This window comes from Salmo trutta, chromosome 3 (assembly GCF_901001165.1).
Source record: "Salmo trutta chromosome 3, fSalTru1.1, whole genome shotgun sequence".
Taxonomy (NCBI): Eukaryota; Metazoa; Chordata; class Actinopteri; order Salmoniformes; family Salmonidae; genus Salmo; species Salmo trutta.
This window is the reverse complement of record NC_042959.1, coordinates 27,969,127-27,991,317: the sequence shown is the minus strand read 5'-3', so window position 1 is coordinate 27,991,317 and position 22,191 is coordinate 27,969,127. Positions and strand designations below refer to the sequence as shown.

The window sequence follows — 22,191 nt, the reverse complement described above, 5'->3', positions numbered from 1 at the left end:
CCCACCCTGTACCTACAGTATTGCACTGAACGACAGTCGGATCAAGCATTTAGTTTCTTCACATAGACGCAGAGGAACATCACATAGATTGTTGTCCTCTAGAGCATGGAGAGAAGTGGAGGTGACAGAAACACACCCACTCCCTTCTGTTGCCTCACTTGTCTCCTGTGAGATCCGAGAATGATGCAACCCTTGTGATTAGAGTGTGCATCCGCTTCAGCGGTGAGATATGTTAATCAGCTAGTGAATAATTACCTCCTTGGTGCCTTGATTAGACTGGAGTGACAAGGCTGGCAAAGTGTGTGCCTCAAAGAAATACGCCCCCCCCCACACACACCTGAAAAGTTATTATTTTTGAGTCACAGCCTAAAATGTCCCCACAGAAACGCAAATGATCTGACATTTGTTCCACAAGTCCCAGTCCCCTCCTAAGAGAAGAGCAGATCTGTGTCTTTGATATATGAAATGTGGCATGTCTCTGTGGAAGAGAGGGAAATTCCCTCAGTGGAGAACACCGTTCTTTCTAATAAAAAAGGAATCTTCCACCAGTAACTTCAGAGAACTACAATAAGTTGTTGTTTGATCACTTGTAGCATTAAATGGATTGGATAAGTACTCAATGACTTGGGGGGGTTGAATCCAGATATGAGTTACATCCTCGTAAATGTCCCCATTGACATCTGTGTATGATTTGCAGAGGCAGACGAGTACGTTCATACCTTAGAATGCGGTAAACCGATAGGCCTACTCCATTGATAGAATATTCCTCTGAAAGTCAGGTGTGGTTTATCCTCTTTTTTTTCCTCTTCAAAACTGCGTGGTCTAGTGTGGTGTCAGACAGGGGTTAGTGGTCTAGTGTGGTGTCAGACAGAGCTTAGTGGTCTAGTGTGGTGTCAGACAAGGGCTAGTGGTCTAGTGTGGTGTCAGACAGGGGTTAGTGGTCTAGTGTGGTGTCAGACAGAGCTTAGTGGTCTAGTGTGGTGTCAGACAGGGGTTAGTGGTCTAGTGTGGTGTCAGACAGGGCTTAGTGGTCTAGTGTGGTGTCAGACAGGGCTTAGTGGTCTAGTGTGGTGTCAGACAGGGGTTAGTGGTCTAGTGTGGTGTCAGACAAGGGCTAGTGGTCTAGTGTGGTGTCAGACAGGGGTTAGTGGTCTAGTGTGGTGTCAGACAAGGGCTGGTGGTCTAGTGTGGTGTCAGACAGGGGTTAGTGGTCTAGTGTGGTGTCAGACAAGGGCTAGTGTGGTGTCAGACAAGGGCTAGTGTGGTGTCAGACAAGGGTTACCAGTCTAGTGTGGTGTCAGACAGGTTAGTAGTCTAGTGTGTTGTCAAACAGAGGTTAGTGGTCTAGTGTGGTGTCAGACAGGGGTTAGTGGTCTAGTGTGGTGTCAGACAGGAGTTAGTGGTCTAGTGTGGTGCCAGACAGGGGTTAGTGGTCTAGTGTGATGTCAGACAGGGGTTAGTGGTCTAGAGTGGTGTCAGATAGGGGTTTGTGGTCTAGAGTGGTGTCAGACAGGGCTTAGTGGTCTAGTGTGGTGTCAGGTTGGGTTTAGTGGTCTAGTGTGGTGTCAGACAGAGGTTAGAGGTCTAGAATGGTGTCAGACAGTGGTTAGTGGTCTAGTGTGGTGTCAGATAGGGGTTTGTGGTCTAGTGTGGTGTCAGACAGGGGTTAGTGGTCTAGTGTAGTGTCAGACAGAGGTTAGTGGTCTAGTGTGGTGTCAGACAGGGGTTAGTGGTCTAGTGTAGTGTCAGACAGAGGTTAGTGGTCTAGTGTGGTGTCAGACAGGGGTTAGTGGTCTAGTGTAGTGTCAGACAGAGGTTAGTGGTCTAGTGTGGTGTCAGACAGGGGTTAGTGGTCTAGTGTAGTGTCAGACAGTGGTTAGTGGTCTAGTGTGGTGTCAGACAGAGGTTAGAGGTCTAGAATGGTGTCAGACAGTGGTTAGTGGTCTAGTGTGGTGTCAGATAGGGGTTTGTGGTCTAGTGTGGTGTCAGACAGGGGTTAGTGGTCTAGTGTAGTGTCAGACAGAGGTTAGTGGTCTAGTGTGGTGTCAGACAGGGCTTAGTGGTCTAGAGTGGTGTCAGACAGGGGCAACTAGAGGTCATAGGAGCCATAGAGAGTACATCAGTCTGGCTAAATGTTGCCATAAGACCAAAGTGTTTTAGTCTTAATTAAAAGTGTGTGTTTGGTGAGGGAACAGGCGGGAAGAGGCCCCTTCATCTTCCCTGGTGGCTCACCACTTTAAAGAGGCCAGTATGCCATGTCTGTCTGGGGCCCGTCTGTCTGTCTGTCAATCACAGTTTAAAGTTCATGAAATTTCTATGAGCATCGATCGCAAGGTGGGGGAGGTCGGAGTGTTGGAGTGGCGGGCCCGGGTGATTGATCAAGCCTTTTGCTTTGAATTTATTTTCTATTCTTTCACTGTGAAGGGTGTGTGTGTGTGTGTGTGTGTGTGTGTGTGTGTGTGTGTGTGTGTGTGTGTGTGGGGGGGGGGTTGGTGTGTACTGTAGGTCTATGTATTGAGTTTGTTGTACAGTATGTACAGTGCAGTGTAGATGCTGATGGATAAATGTTTGGGGATATCAACTGTTTATGCTGACACACAAAATACTGTATAGCAAGTCAGAGTGGATGTTTTGCATTGTATGTCTGCATGCATGTGTGTCGCGATTTCATCTTATTTTGAATGAGGGACAAATAAAAGAGAGCGAGAGAAAGGGATGAAAGGAGTAAATCAATAGCATAGTGCACGTGTGTAACAGGGGGCTTTAGATGCTTGTCAACAGGTCAGTGCTCCACAACCCCCAGCAGGCTCCACAACCCACAGCAGTCTACACAACCCACAGCAGGCTCCACAACCCCCAGCAGGCTACTCAACCCCCAGCAGGCTCCACAACCCCCAGCAGGCTCCACAACCCACAGCAGTCTACACAACCCCCAGCAGGCTACACAACCCACAGCAGTCTACACAACCCCCAGCAGGCTACACAACCCACAGCAGTCTACACAACCCCCAGCAGGCTACTCAACCCCCAGCAGGCTCCACAACCCCCAGCAGGCTACACAAACCCCAGCAGTCTACACAACCCCCAGCAGGCTACACAACCCCCAGCAGGCTCCACAACCCCCAGCAGGCTACACAAACCACAGCAGTCTACACAACGCCCAGCAGGCTACACAACCCCCAGCAGGCTCCACAACCCACAGCAGGCTACACAACCCCCAGCAGGCTACACAACCCACAGCAGGCTCCACAACCCCCAGCAGGCTCCACAACCCCCAGCAGGCTACACAACCCCCAGCAGGCTACACAATCCCCAGCAGGCTACACAACACCCAGCAGGCTACACAACCCCCAGCAGGCTACACAACCCCCAGCAGGCTACACAACCCCCAGCATGCTACACAACCCCCAGCATGCTACACAACCCCCAGCAAGCTCCACAACCCCCAGCAGGCTACACAACCCCCAGCAAGCTACACAACCCCCAGCAGGCTACACAACACCCAGCAGGCTACACAACCCCCAGCATGCTACACAACCCCCAGCAAGCTACACAACCCCCAGCAAGCTACACAACCCCCTGCAAGCTACACAACCCCCCGCAGGCTACACAACCCCCAGCTAGATACATAACCCCCAGCAAGCTCCACAACCCCCAGCAAGCTACACAACCCCAAGCAAACTACACAACCCCCAGCAAGCTACACAACCCCCATCAAGCTACACAACCCCCAGCAAGCTACACATAGCAGAGTCAGATCAATCCTTCTGCTTATGGCTCACACTGTTGTGCGTCTGACAATTTCTTCCCGCAGAAGGAAGGGAGGAATTGATCTGATACACACACCTGTAGACACAGCGATGACCTGTGTCAATCATAACATGAATAAAGATGAAGGCCATGCTGCTCTGGGATGCAAGCCGCTCCAAATCCCCCGTATCCCCTGTTCTGCCAGTTGAGCGTTGGACATAGGCTTGGGCCTTGATGGTATATTTCATATGGAATTTGAAATGATAAGTGCAGTGAAGGAAAATCCACGGAGAGCCTATGAGCTGAGTGTGGTGGAGGAGAATAGTGGAGATTTATGGGTTTCGGGATGATCCTCATCGGGGACATGACTGTGCAACATGAAGAAAAAAGATTCCCAAAGTGCATATTCCATCCATCAGCTATATCTGGTAAATATGTACAGAATCAGCTAGCAGCCAAGAAGAAAAGCAGAAGCCACTTAAGTGTTTGGAAGGGCAGCGGCGGTGAGGAAAAGTACATAGAAAATAGCTCAACATAAATAGATGTAAACACGTTGGAGAATGAGGATGTAAACATATGCTGAATTCATGTGTATATATATATTCTGCCAAGGCACCATTTGAGCATGCAAATGTTTTAAAGCTTGGGAGCCTTAGTCCCTAACACCCGTGAGACTGATTGTAAAAGAGCAGTGAGACTATGGCTACGTTCCAATAATATTAACTGACTTCCTATTCTAGACCACCAATCTGAAAGGACTTTATTAGTGAAAGTTCTGTAGTTGAACACCTATCCAATACCCCAGTAGCAACAAAGGAAAGGAAGGTATTTATGAATATTGTCCCAGCTTCACTCTACCATGTTTTCCATATTTGTTAGGTTCGGGGGGTTGTAGGTAAGCATCCCCTCTGATCACGTTGACCTTGTAGAGGTACACTGTTTTAACTCTGACTTAACCTCTTGCTCCAGCTAACTGAAGTCGTTTGTGTCCTTTGGAAAGCAGAGCTGTTTGAAATAAGACAGAGAGCAACATGGGAATTGATTTTGAGGGAGCTTTAGGTAGCCTCCTCCTAAACCTGTAGAAATAGGTTAGGATATCTGGCTCGACGCGTGGAGTTTTGTCACATGGATTGAAAGATGATATATTACACTTTTAAGATAAAATGGGAATTTCTTTTCACAAATCAAATCAAATCAAATGTTATTGGTCACATACACATGGTTAGCAGATGTTAATGCATGTGTAGCGAAATGCTTGTGCTTCTAGTTCCAACCGTGCAGTAATATCTAACAAGTAATCTAACAATTTCACAACAACTACCTTATACACACACAAGTGTAAAGGAATGATTAAGAATATGTACATATAAATATATAGATGAGCAATGGCCGAACGGCATAGGCAAGATTCAGTAGATGGTATAGAGTACAGTATATACATATGAGATGAGTAATGTAGGGTATGTAAACATTAAATAAAGTGGCATTGTTTAAAGTGACTACTGATACATTTATTACATCCAATTTTTTATTATTAAAGTGGCTAGAGATTTGAGTTAGTATGTTGGCAGCAGCCACTCAATGTTAGTGATGGCTGTTTAACAGTCCGATGGCCTTGAGATAGAAGCTGTTTTTCAGTCTCTCGGTCCCAGCTTTGATACACCTGTACTGACCTCGCCTTCTGGAAGATAGCGGGGTGAACAGGCAGAGGCTCGGGTGGTTGTTGTCCTTGATGATTTTTTTTGGCCTTCCTGTGACATCGGGTGGTGTAGGTGTCCTGGAGGGGAGGTAGTTTGCCCCCAGTGATGCATTGTGCAGACCTCACTACCCTCTGGAGAGCCTTAAGGTTGTGGGCGGAGCAGTTGTCGTACCAGGCGGTGATACAGCCCGACAGGATGCTCTCAATTGTGCATCTGTAAAAGTTTGTGAGTGTTTTTGGTGACAAGCCAAATTTCTTCAGTCTCCTGAGGTTGAAGAGGCGCTGCTGCGCCTTCTTCACCACGCTGTCTGTGTGGGTGGACCATTTCAGTTTGTCCGTGATGTGCATGCCGAGGAACTTAAAACTTTCCACCTTCTCCACTACTGTCCTACTGTCCTACTATATCCTATCCCAGGTATTCCTTAAAGAGGTGGGGTTTCAGGTGTCTATGGAAGGTGGTGATTGACTCCGCTGTCCTGGCGTCGTGAGGGAGCTTGTTCCACCATTGGGGTGCCAGGGCAGCGAACAGTTTTGACTGGGCTGAGCGGGAACTGTGCTTCCGCAGAGGTAGGGGGGCCAGCAGGCCAGAGGTGGATGAACGCAGTGCCCTTGTTTGGGTGTAGGGCCTGATCAGAACCTGAAGGTACGGAGGTGCCGTTCCCCTCACAGCTCCGTAGGCAAGCACCATGGTCTTGTAGCAGATGCGAGCTTCAACTGGAAGCCAGTGGAGTGTGCGGAGGAGCGGGGTGACGTGAGAGAACTTGGGAAGGTTGAACACCAGACGGGCTGCGGCGTTCTGGATGAGTTGTAGGGGTTTAATGGCACAGGCAGGGAGCCCCGCCAACAGGGAGTTGCAGTAATCCAGACGGGAGTTGACAAGTGCCTGGATTAGGACCTGCGCCGCTTCCTGTGTAAGGCAGGGTCGTACTCTGCGAAAGTTGTATAGCATGAACCTACAGGATTGGGTCACGACAGGGTGTTGTCCAGGGTCACGCCAAGGCTCTTAGCACTCTGGGAGGAGGACACAATGGAGTTGTCAACCGTGATGGCGAGATCATGGAACGGGCAGTCCTTCCCCGGGAGGAAGAGCAGCTCTGTCTTGCCGAGGTTCAGCTTGAGGTGGTGATCCGTCATCCACACTGATATGTCTGCCAGACATGCAGAGATGCGATTCGCCACAAAGCAGTTGTTAAGTTTGTCTGGGAGCAAGACATCGGTGTCCGCGACGGGGCTGGTTTTCTTTTTGTAATCCGTGATTGACTGTAGACCCTGCCAAATACCTCTCGTGTCTGAGCTGTTGAATTGCAAATCTACTTTGTCTCTATTCTGACGCTTAGCTTGTTTGATTGCCTTGCGGAGCGAATAGCTACACTGTTTGTATTCAAAATAAAGACTTTGCGACTTGCAACAATACTCCCAACCAACAAAAGTGTTTTGCATATAGTGACGTCAGAACACAGGAGGTTGATGGCAGCTTAATTGGGGAGAACAGGCTTGTGGTAATGACTGGAGCGGAATCAGTGAAATGGTATCACATACATCAAACACATGGTTTCCAGGTGTTTGATGCCATTCCATTTGCTCCCTTCAAGCCATTATTATGAGCTGTCCTCCATTCAGCAGCCTCCATTGAGTCACAACGATGTTAGAGGATGAAGGTGGAAGACATGACCATTAAGGTGATGATCAAATGAACATTATCATGCCTAATGCCAATTTATGAATATTTCAGATAGATGGTTTATCTGACCTTAAAGTAGAAATCAGCAGTAGAAACAACAACAACGCCGCATCCCCACCCTTGGTTTGGTTAAAAGCTGAGGGATGCGTCTAGAGAAATGTAATCACTCTGACAGAGCTATGGATGCAAGGACTGACCATCCATGATATCAAATGTAGAATTTGAACCATGTTATGAGGCTATATAGTGTTTGTTTACATTTACAAACATTGCCGTAAAACAAGGTTACATTTTAGTTCTGATGGGGTACGACAGTTGAACTAAGCTCATGAGGCATTTCTAAGTTATATTCTTCAATAATCAATGCTTACATGTCATTAATTTATAAATCCCAAAATGTATGTAGTATCTGCTGATTTAAAAGCCTCCAATTTGGACTAGATTATTCTCCTTAACCCAAAACCTTCTGTCTGACTTGTATAGTGTTCTGCTGTCACCAGCACTATCTGCCTAGTGCTATCTGCCTAGTGATATCTGCCTAGTGCTATCTACCTAGTGCTATCTGCCTAGTGCTATCTACCTAGCTCTATCAACCTAGTGCTATCTGCCTAGCGCTATCTGCCTAGCGCTATCTGCCTAGCACTATCTGCCTAGCGCTATCTGCCTAACGCTATGGACCTAGCGCTATCTGCCTAGTGCTATCTGCCTAGTGCTATCTACCTAGTGCTATCTGCCTAGCGCTATCTACCTAGCTCTATCTACCTAGCGCTATCTACCTAGCGCTATCTGCCTAGCGCTATCTACCTAGTGCTATCTGCCTAGTGCTATCTACCCAGTGCTATCTACCCAGTGCTATCTACCTAGTGCTATCTGCCTAGTGCTATCTACCTAGTGCTATCTGCCTAGTGCTATCTACCTAGTGCTATCTACCTAGTGCTATCTACCTAGTGCTATCTACTGTACCTAGTGATATCTGCCTAGTGCTATCTACCTAGTGCTATCTACATAGTGCTATCTACCTAGTGCTATCTGCCTAGTGCTATCTGCCTAGTGCTATCTGCCTAGTGCTATCTACCTAGTGCTATCTGCCTAGTGCTATCTGCCTAGTGCTATCTACCTAGTGCTATCTACCTAGCGCTATCTACCTAGCGCTATCTACCTAGTGCTATCTGCCTAGTGCTATCTACCTAGCGCTATCTACCTAGTGCTATCTACTGTACCTAGTGCTATCTACCTAGTGCTATCTACCTAGTGCTATCTACCTAGTGCTATCTACCTAGCGCTATCTACCTAGCGCTATCTGCCTAGCGCTATCTACCTAGCGCTATCTACCTAGCGCTATCTACCTAGCGCTATCTGCCTAGCGCTATCTGCCTAGCGCTATCTGCCTAGCGCTATCTGCCTAGCGCTATCTGCCTAGCACTATCTGCCTAGCGCTATCTACTGTACCTAGTGCTGTTGTGTGATCTGGGATCATGTTTCACTACCACTGCTCTCAGCCTTGGTTGTGTGTTAGTGGAAATCCCATTCACCCGCTCCCTCCCTTTTGTCCCAGTCGAGTGGTCACCTAATAACAACGCTCTGTTTAGTGAGACCCCAGTCGACTGTTTGATCACTTTCATGGAGAGAGGGAGAAATCGAGGGCAATAATTGGATGATTAAATAAATAAAAAATGATACCTCGCCGACCCCTCTCTCTCTCTTTCTCCCTCTCTCTCCCTCACTCATATTCTCGCCTCCTCTTCCCACCAAACTGCATTATCTTTCCCCTTTGAAAAAAATCCAAACGTCAGACACCGCAAAGAAACGAAGATGGCTGAGCCCCCGAAAAAAAAAATCAATACAAATTACGATGGAGAAAGTGGCACTGATGGCTGGAATTGCAGCATATGTTTACACTAAATCAGGCAATCTATCTTCATATGGGGTGTGTAATGCGTAGGGGGTCAGGGTTCGCGCAGCGCGTCGGCGCTCTCCAATTACTCTGGCTCTTTGCGAGGAGGCAGCCGTATCGATTGGCTGAGAGGACAGGGGCCTACAGGCAGCCAATGGGGCGCTGGGGTCAAAGTGCTAGGGGATTTTAATAAGGGGAAGTAATGGTCTTAATTTCTGGGGGGCAGTAGAGGGAGAGACGTCTGCTCCACTACACTCCAGTCTCCCCGGCGAGATGAGATTCTCTTTCTGCTTCTCTTTCTGCTTCTCTCTCTCTCTCTCTCTCTCTCTCTCTCTCTCTCTTCCTGTGTGTGTCCATCCCTTTTCTCTTTCTTTGCCTCTCCTTCACTTGTTCTCTCACTTGTCCTACTCTCTTGATAGATGGCTGTTTTTAGAATTCTCCCAGGATGTGTTGAAATTCCCTTTCCCAATACTGAGCCTTAACGCTCTGACAAGGCCTTAGGAATACCTTATTATCCAAAGACATCTGTTTGGTTTCAAAGTAGACTATCCCCTCTTCATCCCAACAAGGGAGAAATTGTCCATGAGAGAGTAATCCATTCCAGGCCTCTCAGGGGCCAGGGGCAGAGATTCAAAATGGAAGCCTGTGTGGAGAGGGAATGTGAAGGCTCCGTCACCCTTCAGATAACATCCCCACCCAGCTCCAGCCTGAAAGCCCTTTTCTCCTTCCCTTGGTGTGAAACGGGTCTCCAACAAATTTGATTTAGCAGCTCGCGGGTGCCCATTCCTGAGGAAAGAAAACAAATATTGTTATAATCGTAATAACATCTATTTGCCGCTCGCGACAAACAGCAGCGGGCCTTTGAAAAGACCCTGCGCTGCTGCTGCCACCTTATTCTTATTCATGAAAGCGCCGGTTATGCATATTAGTGCAAACTAGCTATTCTACTTACCGGCATTTGGTGTGTCAATCATCCTTACAGGGCAAGAAGGCTGACAAATTGTCCCCAAAGTCAAATTTGACAGTCTTTTATGATTAATGGGCTTGATTATGGAGAAATATCTCCCTAACTCATTTCCGGGTGTTTCTTTTTTCCCCTTCGTATCGAATCGGAGAGGAATGGAGATTGTGTTGTTTGCAAACGGGGGGGGGGGGGGATAAAAAGGGGGGTATGTGAGGGGCTTAGAGTGAGGGCGGTGCAATTGAATTAGTTAGGAATGCTCTGTGAAAGGGATAGCGACTGGGACAGGTTGAGTAGAAGATCTCACGCTTAATAAACAGCAGTAGGAGAAAGAGAGAGACATGCCGGTGGAGGAAGAGATGGGCTGACACAAGGCCATTGTAGAGCTCATGTATCAGGGCAGGACAGCCAGGCAGGGGAGATATGCTACTCTAGAATGTGATATAATGCCTTCATAAGGCCATCATAAGGCCTTCAGAAGGTCTACATAGGCATACAGATGTAAAAAAAAAAACACGATTCAAATGTGTCATTGGAAGCTATAGAAGAGCAATACATGTTTGAGCCGCTCCACTTTGTTTGTAGAGATATCACTCAGCAATATTCTAACCATGATAATTCTCTCTCTTTCCAGCCTTGAATGAGCCTACCATCGACTATGGCTTCCAGAGGCTACAGAAAGTCATCCCCAGACACCCAGGAGATCCCGAGAGGTTACCTAAGGTCAGTGATACGCCTCAGAGGACACCAAGGAGCACATCATCCCCTGTTGTTACTCCAAAGACCACCCCGACCGTATAGACTTCGGACTGCCAAATATCTGAGTTTATAGAGGGCAAACCAGATCTGTTAGATTGGATTAATTTGTTCCACTCAATATGGACCTGGCCTTGGAACATACTCCGATGCCAAGGGGCACATTGTTCTGATAACTTGTACAATTGGAAACAGGTGTTTATATGATGTTGTATTGGTGTTGTAGAGTTTGAGACAGTGTTTCTGGTCTTGTTATAATTTAGGTTTGAGGTAGTAACAAACATGCAGATGCAAAGTCACTGCTTATACAAATATATCTTCATTCCATGCACATGTGTAGACACATAAACTGAGTATACAAAACATGATATAGACTGACCAGGTGAATCCAGGTGAAAGCTATGATCCCTTATTGATGTAACCTGTTAAATCCTCTTCAATCAGTGTAGATGAATTGGAGGAGACAGGTTGAAGAAGGATTTTTAAGCCTTGAGACAATTGAGACATGGATTGTGTATGTGTGCCATTCAGAGGGTGAATGGGCAAGACAAAATATTGAATTACCTTTGAACGAGGTATGGTAGAAGGTGCCAGGCACACCGGTTTGAGTGTGTCAAGTACTGCAGAGCTGCTGGATTTTTCACTCTCAACAGTTTCCAGTGTGTATCAAGAACGGCCCACCACCCAAAGGACATCCAGCCAACTTGACACAAAAGTGGGAAGTATTGGAGTCAACATGGGCCAGCATCCTTGGGGAACGCTTTCGACACCTTGTAAAGTCCATGCACTGATGAATTGAGGCTGTTCTGAGGGCAAAAAGGGGTGCAACTCAATATTTGGAAGGTGTTCCTAATGTTTTGTACACTCAGTGTAGACGCACGCACACACGCATTAGGCAGTGCCAAGAACACAGGCAGCCGTCAGGTGCCCTGGGCGGTTTGCCGCCTGGTTAGTATGAAAAGATTATTTTCCCCCTAACAAGGTGCACCACTAAATGAGTGAGATTGTTTTGGGCAGGGAACTGCTGTAAAGAGGGATACGATCAGATGGAGCCTGACAGTCTAAAACAGCTGCCAAATTGAAACCATTTATCAAAATCTGACATCTGAGATCCAGTCACCAAAAAAGCAGTTTATTTGTAAATTGATACTATTAGTGAGCATATATTGTCTGGCCCCTTTGATGCCCTGATTTGTGGCGGAGGGAGAATGTCCCTATCAGCCGTTATATATTTATTTATTCAAAAGAAAACTCAATAAGCGTATAGATTTTCCTCCGTCTTCTCTTCAGCCGCTAGCTTTCTCGACATTTTAGACAGAAGGAAATAACAACAAGACTAACACGGAAAAGCTTGCTATTCGTGAAGTACCTCATTGCTCTCACCCAATGTGGCTTGTCAGGAAAGACTCACACGGTCACTCTGGAACAGTAACGCTGACATTTCATCCCTTTGTTATCCTCTCTCCTTTGCTTTTCTTGTAGGATGGAAAGGTTGGTCAGGACCGTTTGTAGAGTCTCTTAGGCAGGGAGCAAAGCTACCCCAAGCTACATTCAGAGGCAATAGGCACCAACACTTGCTATTGGAACCAATTGAAGTCAAATTGAAGTAATTTTTTAAGCAGGAAGCAACAGAGCAAGTCTAGAAGGGTGGGAATAAGTGGGATTCCATGTAAATAATGATAGGGGGAAACACTGGCTGTTTGTTTTTGATGTTTTCCTTTGTAGCTGAGAAACCCCATTTGAGTGATTAGATTAGGAGGTTGGCAGCCGCACTTCTCCAACGAGCCGGTCCCAGAGCTGGAACCCTAGCCCCAGTTATAGACAGACAGAGCAGACCGGGGCTAAAGCATGGCCAACTGGTCACTGATGACCTCGGAGGCTGGGGCTGGATCAGTTCGCCTCTAATTTCATTTCCAGTCTGCCTTGGCTGCAAGCGGACACTTCCCCGTCCAGATCTATGGAGGATATGTGGTTTAAGCTCTAGCCTCCCCTTATTGCTCAGCATGGGAGGCAGCAGCATATTTGCGAGGTCCACTCTGTTCCAGGATCTTTGCAGTAGAAGACCCATTCCCAGGTCACGGCAAGTTTAACGGCCTATGAATCCTCTTAAATAGACACCTGGATGGTGATGCGTTCCTTACATGTGGAGGGCCTATTTTCCTAAGATACAGCCATACGGGAGGCCTGTTTTGATACAGAGCAGACAAACAAATGGAGACTGAGCAAAAAAGCAAACCGAGGTGAAGAGTTTGCTGTCTTGTCAGCCAAAATGTGTTAACGGCTGAAAAAGCATGTTCTGGCCTTATATGACCTCTGAGGCTAGATGTGTTTACCACCTGTTTGGCCATTACATCTGAATCAACTGCCAGGGTTAATGGGGCAATTATATTCAATGCAATGTTAGTGCTGGTCTGTAACAAAAGCCTGCACTCCCTATATCTAGTCCAGGACCTGAGCTGTTAGTTTGTGCTCTAATCTATACTGAACAAAAATATAAACGCAACATGTAAAGTGTTGGTTTCATGAGTTGAAATAAAAAATCCCAGAAATGTTACATATGCACAAATAGCTCATTTATCTCAACATTTGTGCACAAATTTGTTTACATCCTTGTTAGTGAGCATTTCTCCTTTGCCAATATAATCCATCTACTTGACAGGTGTGGCATATCAAGAAGCTCATTAAACAGCATGATCATTACAGAGGTGCACCTTGTGCTGGGAACAATAAAAGGCCATTTTAAAATGTGCAGTTTTGTCACACAACACAATGCCACAGATTTCTCAAGTTTTGAGGGAGCGTGCAATTGGCATGCTGACTGCAGGAAAGTCCACCAGAGTTTTTGTCAGACAATTTAATTAATTCAATGAATTTCTCTACCATAAGCTGCCTCCAACGTTGTTTTATAGAATTTGGCAGTACATCCAACCGGCATCACAACCGCAGACCACATGTAACCACGCCAGCACTGGACATCCACATCCGGCTTCTTCACCTGTGGGATCGTCTGTGGGGGGGGGGGGGGGGGGGGCTAGAGATAGCTAGAGGTAGCGCTCCCTTTGTGTTGCAGCTAGGTGGCTGCGGGACGGCTGTGCAGAGCCCGGCAAGTGGTGATTTATCATTGTTAAGGGACCTGTCGGAAGGCTTCTTCTCCCGGGTCTGCTGATCCCTTCTCTCCGGGAACCTCTGGAACCAGGGAGCCATCCTCCCATAATTGAGCTCCTGGAAAGCAATGGAAGAAAATAGGTGGAATATGTCTGGAGGCAGACGCAAGGAGGACTGGGGCGTTGGGGGCCAGGGCCACGGGCTGGGGCTCAGGGGGGTTGGGTTAGGTGAGATGGGTAGAAGAGTTACGGGAGAGATTTTGCTCATGTTCAGTCCAATGTTTGAGAAGGAGGATGCAGTTACATGCAGTATGATAAAGGCACATTCCATAACATTTTCACATGAAAATAGCACTTATTAATGTATTTCTGTAATAGTAAAGACATACAATTCCTTGAGAGAAATACTATTTTGTATTGTCGCTAAAATGTTATATAGTACTGCACATTAAAAGTAGCACTGAGAGGAAGTGGCATAGGCTGGGTTTCCAGTTGATAGGTTATGAATTGTAATTCAATTTATAGATACAAAAGTTCAAGTTTATTTTTGAAATGTTTTATTTAACCTTTGTTTACCTAGGCAAGTCAGTTAAGAACAAATTCTTATTTACAATGACGGCCTAGGAACAATGGGTTAACTCCCTTGTTTAGGGGCAGAACGACGGAGTTTTAACTTGGCAACTCGTGGATTCGATCTAGCAACCTTTCGGTTACTGGCCCAACACTCTAACTATTAGGCTACCTGCTGCCCCAAGTCATGAATTGGAGAGAAAAAAGTCCTCATAGAAAATGACAGGCATTTTCAATCTCATGAGTCAAATTGGAATTAATTTCCTCAATCGACCTGACTTGAAGATGACCCCAGTCAGTTTAGGATATTCTATAATTCCTGCTCTTTCATATCGTTCTTCTTGTGAGTTATTCCACCTGGAGCTCTGAAGTACCCTAAAGAGACGTTCACTCTCTAGATGTGTGGTCTGTCGCTCCAGAATACTGTATGTGCCTTTCCCTCTTGGCCTGGATACAGATGAGAGCATGGAGCATGGTGGATGAAATGATTTCCACCTCTGTCTGAAGTCATAAAAGAGAGACATACACTAGCTAAAACCTGTTTTTTCCCCGGTGTAAGGTAGAAAGGGCTTTAAAGACATCAGTGTAGAGTCTTCCAGGATAGAGGCTGGGAACAGACTCTTCCTACTCACACATCGGGAGGGAGTCTCTTGTAGGGCCAACTTCTCATCCCTTCCTGGCAGTTGACCCACTGAGGATGGAGGAGAGAATTCTCCTTTCCTTCCCTCCTGTCCTCCGCCAAGTCCCCTCTCCTTCCCCCTTCATGGTGATGAGGTGCTCGCTCTCTCTACTAGAGTATGTAGTGAATCTTTCCACCCTTGCATATTCCATGTTTGATGTTTATTCATATTGCAAATGGGTAATTTCAAGAATGAAGATACTACCGTTATATTGAATTCAAGTGACAATCACACTTTTTTACTCGCACTAAACCAGCATTTTACACACCATGGAAACATCTGTAGTACCTTCATCTCCTCAATCTTTCAGATCATTGGCTGAGGTGATTATTGAATGAGCCGTCAAGCTGCTTCTATCCCACCATCCCTCCATCCCTCCATCCATCCATCCCCCCTCTATCCCACCATCCCTCCATCCATCCATCCCCCCTCTATCCCTCCATCCCTCCATCCTTCCATCCCTCCCTCCGTCCCCCCTCTCTCCCCTCTCCCCTCAGAGGTGTGGGCCAGTGATAAGAGATTATGATGATAACTGGGAGGCAGTGCATTACCGTATTGATTGGGGCTGAGCTTTCAGCGGCGTTAAAGCACCCGCGCTCTGATTGCCGGCACTTGCGCTGACAGGAATCCAATGGCGTTGTCTCTCCTCGTCGCTATAGGGAGGGGTGTGTGTGCATGTGTGGGTATATGGGTGTTGGGAGGGTGGGGTGTATGTGTGTGTAGGGGGGGGGTTATGAGTGTGGATGTGTGTGTGTGTGTGTGTGTGTGTGTGTGTGTGTGTGTGTGTGTGTGTGTGTGTGTGTGTGTGTGTGTGTGTGTGTGGTTCACAACAAGGCAGTGCAAGGCCCATCTCTCACCTCCACACACATGCCTCCCACCCCAACAGCTACAGGACCACAAGACCCAGGCATAGATAACCCTCACTGTTATGTCACAAATTCTGGGATGTATTTTCAATGGTCCAAGTTAAGTAACATGACATGAATGAGGTTCTCAGAACAGATGGTCTGTTCTTAATTGGTTATCTAAAGGTTCTCAGAACAGATGGCCTGTTCTTAATTGGTTATCTGAAGGTTCTCAGAACAGACGGCCTGTTCTTAATTGGTTATCTAAAGGTTCTCAGAACAGACGGCCTGTTCTTAATTGGTTATCTGAAGGTTCTCAGAACAGACGGCCTGTTCTTAGTTGGTTATCTGAAGGTTCTCAGAACAGACGGCCTGTTCTTAATTGGTTATCTAAACGTTCTCAGAACAGACGGCCTGTTTTTAGTTGGTTATCTAAAGGTTCTCAGAACAGAGGGCCTGTTCTTAATTGGTTATCTGAAGGTTCTCAGAACAGACGGCCTGTTCTTAATTGGTTATCTGAAGGTTCTCAGAACAGATGGCCTGTTCTTAGTTGGTTATCTCCAGACAATAACAACAATCTAATTGTTGTTATTGTCTGGAGATAATTAGCTAAATCCATGGTAGATTAGTGTGCTGAGGAATTTCTGTACATAACGAAGTGCTTCATTTATTCTGCGATAATACTCTGGAGAATGTCCTCCAAAGAGTCTTTTCTTTGCATTTGTTTTCAAGATTGGGGTTATTTAGTGGGTTGTTCTTAGCATCAGAAACTGGCCACACACTTCAAACAATTGAACGCACACACACACGCACACACACAAACACACAAAACACACGCAAACCGAAGCAGAGTAGCACCAACGAGCAGTAAGGCCTCGAAGGCGTCGTTACCTTGAGAAGGCTGTTGTGTCTGTCATTGCCTAATGAAAAAAGGAGAGACCGACTGTGGCAAACACACACACACCAGTGTGTAGAGGCAGGAATGTGTGTGTGTGTGTCCCTATGTGTGTGGGTTTGAGGCATCGGGCGGGAGCGGTTTGCCAAAGTTCCCTGTGGCAGGCAGGGTGTTGCAGCCGCCAAGCCTCAGAGACATTAACTAACTTCTGTTTTATAATGGAGATTAATGAAGCGAGCACATGCCAGGGGGGGAGAGGAGAGGAGAGACGATAAGAGGAGAGAGGATGAGAGGAGGGGAGGAGGGGTCCGAGATACACTCCTCATGGGGGTATAGCAGTTGGCAGTGCCAAGGTGTGACCAATTGTGCCCTCTCTCAGTGGATAGGGACAGGGGACAGGGTTCGGGTGTAGAGCTGGGGGTGGGGTGGAGATTGACAGGAGCTGGAACGAGAGCTCTATTGCTTTTTTGTGGTGGGAGTGGCGGTGTCTGTGTGACTGTGTGTCTGAGTGTCTGTGTGACTGTGTGTCTGTGTGTCTGTGTGGCTGTGTGACTGTGTGTCTGTGTGTCTGTGTGTCTGTGTGGCTGTGTGACTGTGTGGCTGTGTGTCTGTGTGGCTGTGTGACTGTGTGTCTGTGTGTCTGTGTGACTGTGTGCCTGCAGGATAGCTGTGGGGTCAGTAGGAGTGTTGGGGTGTCTGTGTGTCTGTGTGACTGTGTGCCTGCAGGATAGCTGTGGGGTCAGTAGGAGTGTTGGGGTGGGCAGGTGGGCACAGAGGAAGGGCAGACTGGCGTGGTGGATCTCACACACAGGTACACGTATGAACACACACACACACAAACACACACGCTCACGCATGCTCTTTATTTAAAACGTGTGCACATAGTAAAAATAAAATCAACCATCATATTAGTGAATCTAATTTCCATTGATGTATATATTCAGAAGAGAATCCATGAACTCACTCTGTAACTCAGGCCTGCCCATCTGGGCAGATGGTAATTCCTCAGACTGATTCAACTTTACTTGGATCCTTTTTCCTGAGGTCATATTTTGTCGTGGGAAATGGGGGACAGAAAGGGAGAAGAGCATCCTCATGCACTCTTTCCCTGTCAAACAGTGAACACAGGGCTAATGGTGAGACAATAGTTAAATGATTAAATGATAAGAAAAAAAGTTATTCCCGGACACATGTTCACCACAGCACTGCACATTTCCTTTGACAGCGTTTTGGTCAAGTTAAACTTTTTTTTTACACAAGGAAAAGGCTAGATGTGTTGTAGGAACCAATCAGGCTCCAGACAGGCAGACAGAGGCCCCTCCTCATTGTAATACCCCAGAGACCTCCAGCAGAGGCTCCCACAACACCAGCTCTCATCCCCAGAGCCCTGGAAACAACAACCAACCCAGCTCTCCCCACCTCACCCACCCCTCTTCTCTCCCCACCTCACCCACTCCACTTCTCTCCCCACCTGACCCACTCCTCTTCTCTCCCCACCTCACCCACTCCACTTCTCTCCCCACCTCACCCACTCCTCTTCTCTCCCCACCTGACCCACTCCTCTTCTCTCCCCACCTCACCCACTCCTCTTCTCTCCCCACCTCACCCACTCCACTTCTCTCCCCACCTCACCCACTCCACTTCTCTCCCCACCTCACCCACTCCACTTCTCTCCCCACCTCACCCACTCCACTTCTCTCCCCACCTCACCCACTCCTCTTCTCTCCCCACCTCACCCACTCCTCTTCTCTCCCCACCTCACCCACTCCACTTCTCTCCCCACCTCACCCACTCCTCTTCTCTCCCCACCTCACCCACCCCTCTTCTCTCCCCACCTCACCCACCCCTCTTCTCTCCCCACCTCACCCACTCCTCTTCTCTCCCCACCTCACCCACTCCTCTTCTCTCCCCACCTCACCCACTCCTCTTCTCTCCCCACCTCACCCACTCCACTTCTCTCCCCACCTCACCCACTCCTCTTCTCTCCCCACCTCACCCACTCCTCTTCTCTCCCCACCTCACCCACTCCTCTTCTCTCCCCACCTCACCCACTCCTCTTCTCTCCCCACCTCACCCACTCCTCTTCTCTCCCCACCTCACCCACTCCTCTTCTCTCCCCACCTGACCCACTCCTCTTCTCTCCCCACCTCACCCACTCCTCTTCTCTCCCCACCTCACCCACTCCTGTCCTCCTTACGTCACATCTCCTTTCCGCTCTCGTGTTGTGACGTCTCGTCCCTTTCTCCTCTCCTCTCCTCTCCTCTCCTCTCCTCTCCTCTCCTCTCCTCTCCTCTCATTCTTCCTGTGAAAGGATACTGGGCTGTGTGAATATGCCTGTGTGTGAGTGTTTGTCCCCCCATTTAGCCCCGGCGAGTGTCAGCGACTCCTCCTCCACCAGACAATATTTATTTATCAGGCCTGTTATTGTTATTAAGAGCCATCGCCACGGCGATCCACTGGGTTGCTGGGGAGAGATTGGACGCTTCCTCCTCTGAGTGGGAAACAGCCCAGGGACAATGGAGGAGGGGGGTGGATGAGAGAGAGAGAGAGCAGGAGGGAGGGGTGAATTAGGCAGGGGAAATTCAACAAATTTCATGCAATGTGGCTCTAATAAGCCTGGGTCTAAAGTGGCGGATCGGAAACACCGAAGGCAGTCTGAAAGTGTTAATAGGTTCCCACCACCTCAGGCTGCTCCCTCCCAGCTCCCCCTCTCCCTCCAGGGTGCACTGGCAGCCATTTTGATTAGAGGCTGGTGAAGATGCACTCTGATCATGACAATTTGCTATTGTGTAGTGCTGTAACAAAAAGGCCACCCCCTACAAGCAGAGACGTGAGCGCTCAAGAAGGGAGTTGTGGGGCTCAATACAAGACGTCTGACTGGGAGAATGTGTAAGTGTGTGTTAGTACACTATATGGCCAAAAGTATGTGGACGCCTGCTCGTCGAATATCTCATTCCAAAATCATGGGCATTAATATGGAGCTGGTTCCCACTTTGCTGCTATAACAGCCTCCACTCTTCTGGGAAGGCTTTCCACTAAATGTTGGAACATTGCTGCGGGGACTTACTTCCATTCAGCCAAAAGATTATTACTGAGGTCAGGCACTGATGTTGGACAATTAGGCCTGGCTCGCAGTCGGTGTTCCAATTTATCCCAAAGGTGTTTGATGGGGTTGAGGTTAAGGCTCTGTGCAGGTCTGTCAAGTTCTTCCACACCGATCTCGACAAACCATTTCTGTATGGACCTCGCTTTGTGCACTGGGGCATTGTCATGCTGAAACAGGAAAGGGCCTTCCCTAAACTGTTGCCCCAAAGTTGGAAGCACAGAATAATCTAGAATGTCATTGTATGCTGTAGTTTACTTGAACTAAGGGGCCTAGCCTGAACAATAAAAAACAGCCCCAGACCATTATTCCTCCTTCACCAAACATTACAGTTGGCACTATGAATTTTGGCAGGTAGCGTTCTCCTGGCATCCGCCAAACCCAGATTCGTCCGTCGGACTGCCAGATGAAGTGATGCGTGATTCATCAATGGCGGCGAGCTTTACAACACTCCAGCCGACGCTTGGCATTGCACATGGTGATCTTAGGCTTGTGTGTGGCTGCTTGGTCATGGAAAGCCATTTCATGACGCTCCCGATGAACAGTTCTTGTGCTGGCGTTGCTTCCAGAGGCAGTTTGGAACTCAGTAGTGAGTGTTGCATCCGAAGACAGGCGATTTTTTGCGCTTCAGCACTCGGCAGTCCCGTTCTGTGAGCTTGTGTGGCCTACCACTTCGCGGCTGAGCCGTTGTTGCTCCTAGACGTTTCCACTTCACAATAACAGCACTTACAGCTGACCGGGGCAGCTCAAGCAGGTCGACGAACTGACTTGTTGAAAAGGTAGCATCCTATGACGGAGCCACGTTGAAAGTCACTGAGCTCTTCAGTGAGGCCATTCTACTGCCAATGTTTGGCTTTGGAGATTGCATGGCTGTGTACTCGATTTTATACACCTGTCAGCAACGGGTGTGACTGAAATAGCCAAATCCACTCATTTGAAGGGGTGTCCACATACTCTTGTATATATAGTGTATGTGAGTATGTGTTCAGTGTGCGTGCGTGTGTGTGTGTGTTTGTGTGTGTGAGAGAGAAGGGGGGGGTGATGAAAATGAGATGCAGACAGCTGCTTACTTACGGTTGTTTATCACACGTAGGGTGTGCCATTAAAGCTCATCTCTGACTTGTACTCTGTCAAACAATGATTACATTTGAGTGTTTTTCCTCGTTTTATCACCCCAACTCCTATAACCTAGGTCCAACACTTGCAGAAAGCTATTTTGTAGTTTTCACAGTGATTTAAACCCTCAGAAAACATTGAATATTTGATTATCGCTCAGATCATGTTTTAGGTTTAGAGTTGTGGGTTTATAAAAGAAGTAAACATTCATTTTCTACAGTCTACTTTCCTAGATTTTACCATCAACCGTCAACAATTTAGAGGATCCAGAAGTTTTGATGAGTGTGGAATCTTTCATGTAACTGTGAAGCATATTACGTTTGAAATCTGATGAACTGAAGTAAACAGTGAAGATGCGATGTGATGTCATTTCAGGAAGTGCTGTTAAAGAGATCGGCAGACTTAGTAGAGGCCCTGTATGGAATGCCCCACAATAATCAGGTATGTCATCATATAGGCCATTTTTATTGCAAAAAAAATGAAATAAAAAAAGTGAACATTCAGATGTATTTTCTTATTTGATTGTTTTGGTAAAGAGGTAACACAGTTTCCCAGATTTGTTAAATTCTTTGATCATACACATATTAAATTAACATATTTCAAGAACAGCCAGGTTACAGAAACCTGGGAAGCCAGGGAAAAACAATCTGTACAGTATGTATATATCAGAGTTAGTAGTTTATCTTGAGTCTATCATCTGTGAAAACTCCAATATTCAACCATAATCTAATCTGAATGACCCACCAAAAATACATTACAAAACCTTTTTTTACGACCTAAACTCACAATCACCTATGGTACTCTCTCTCCACCTTCCCCCGCTCCCTCCCTCCCCTAGGAGATCATCCTGAAGCGGGCAGCGGACCTGACTGAGGCCCTGTACAGCGTCCCCCGCAGCCACAACCAGCTGCCCTCGCTCAGCGGCTCGGCCGCTCACTCCGGCATGATGGGAGTCAACTCCTTCAGCAGCCAGCTGGCCGTCAACATCTCTGAGGCCTCGCAGGGGGACCAGGGTGAGTGCTGCAACCCCCCACCATGGCCCGTCACCCCACGATCCTCACCCTCCACCCTCTGATCCTCTCACCCCTTCTCTGAGTATTGGTGTCCCCTGTGGATTAGTGTCTGTCAGCGGCTCTG

General features: G+C 47.5%; 1 protein-coding gene across 6 annotated transcripts in view; it reads left to right on the top strand.

Moving 5' to 3' along the window:
* The window catches only part of LOC115171659 (transcription factor COE3), a 100,177-nt gene that overhangs the window by 69,747 nt on the left and 8,239 nt on the right, over positions 1-22,191 (top strand). For all 6 annotated transcript variants that reach the window (XM_029728720.1, XM_029728684.1, XM_029728693.1 and 3 more), the window contains exons 11-13: positions 10,620-10,708; positions 21,430-21,495; positions 21,893-22,067. In XM_029728720.1, the coding sequence (XP_029584580.1) occupies positions 10,620-10,708; positions 21,430-21,495; positions 21,893-22,067 (330 nt within the window). The remainder of the gene's footprint in view (positions 1-10,619; positions 10,709-21,429; positions 21,496-21,892; positions 22,068-22,191) is intronic.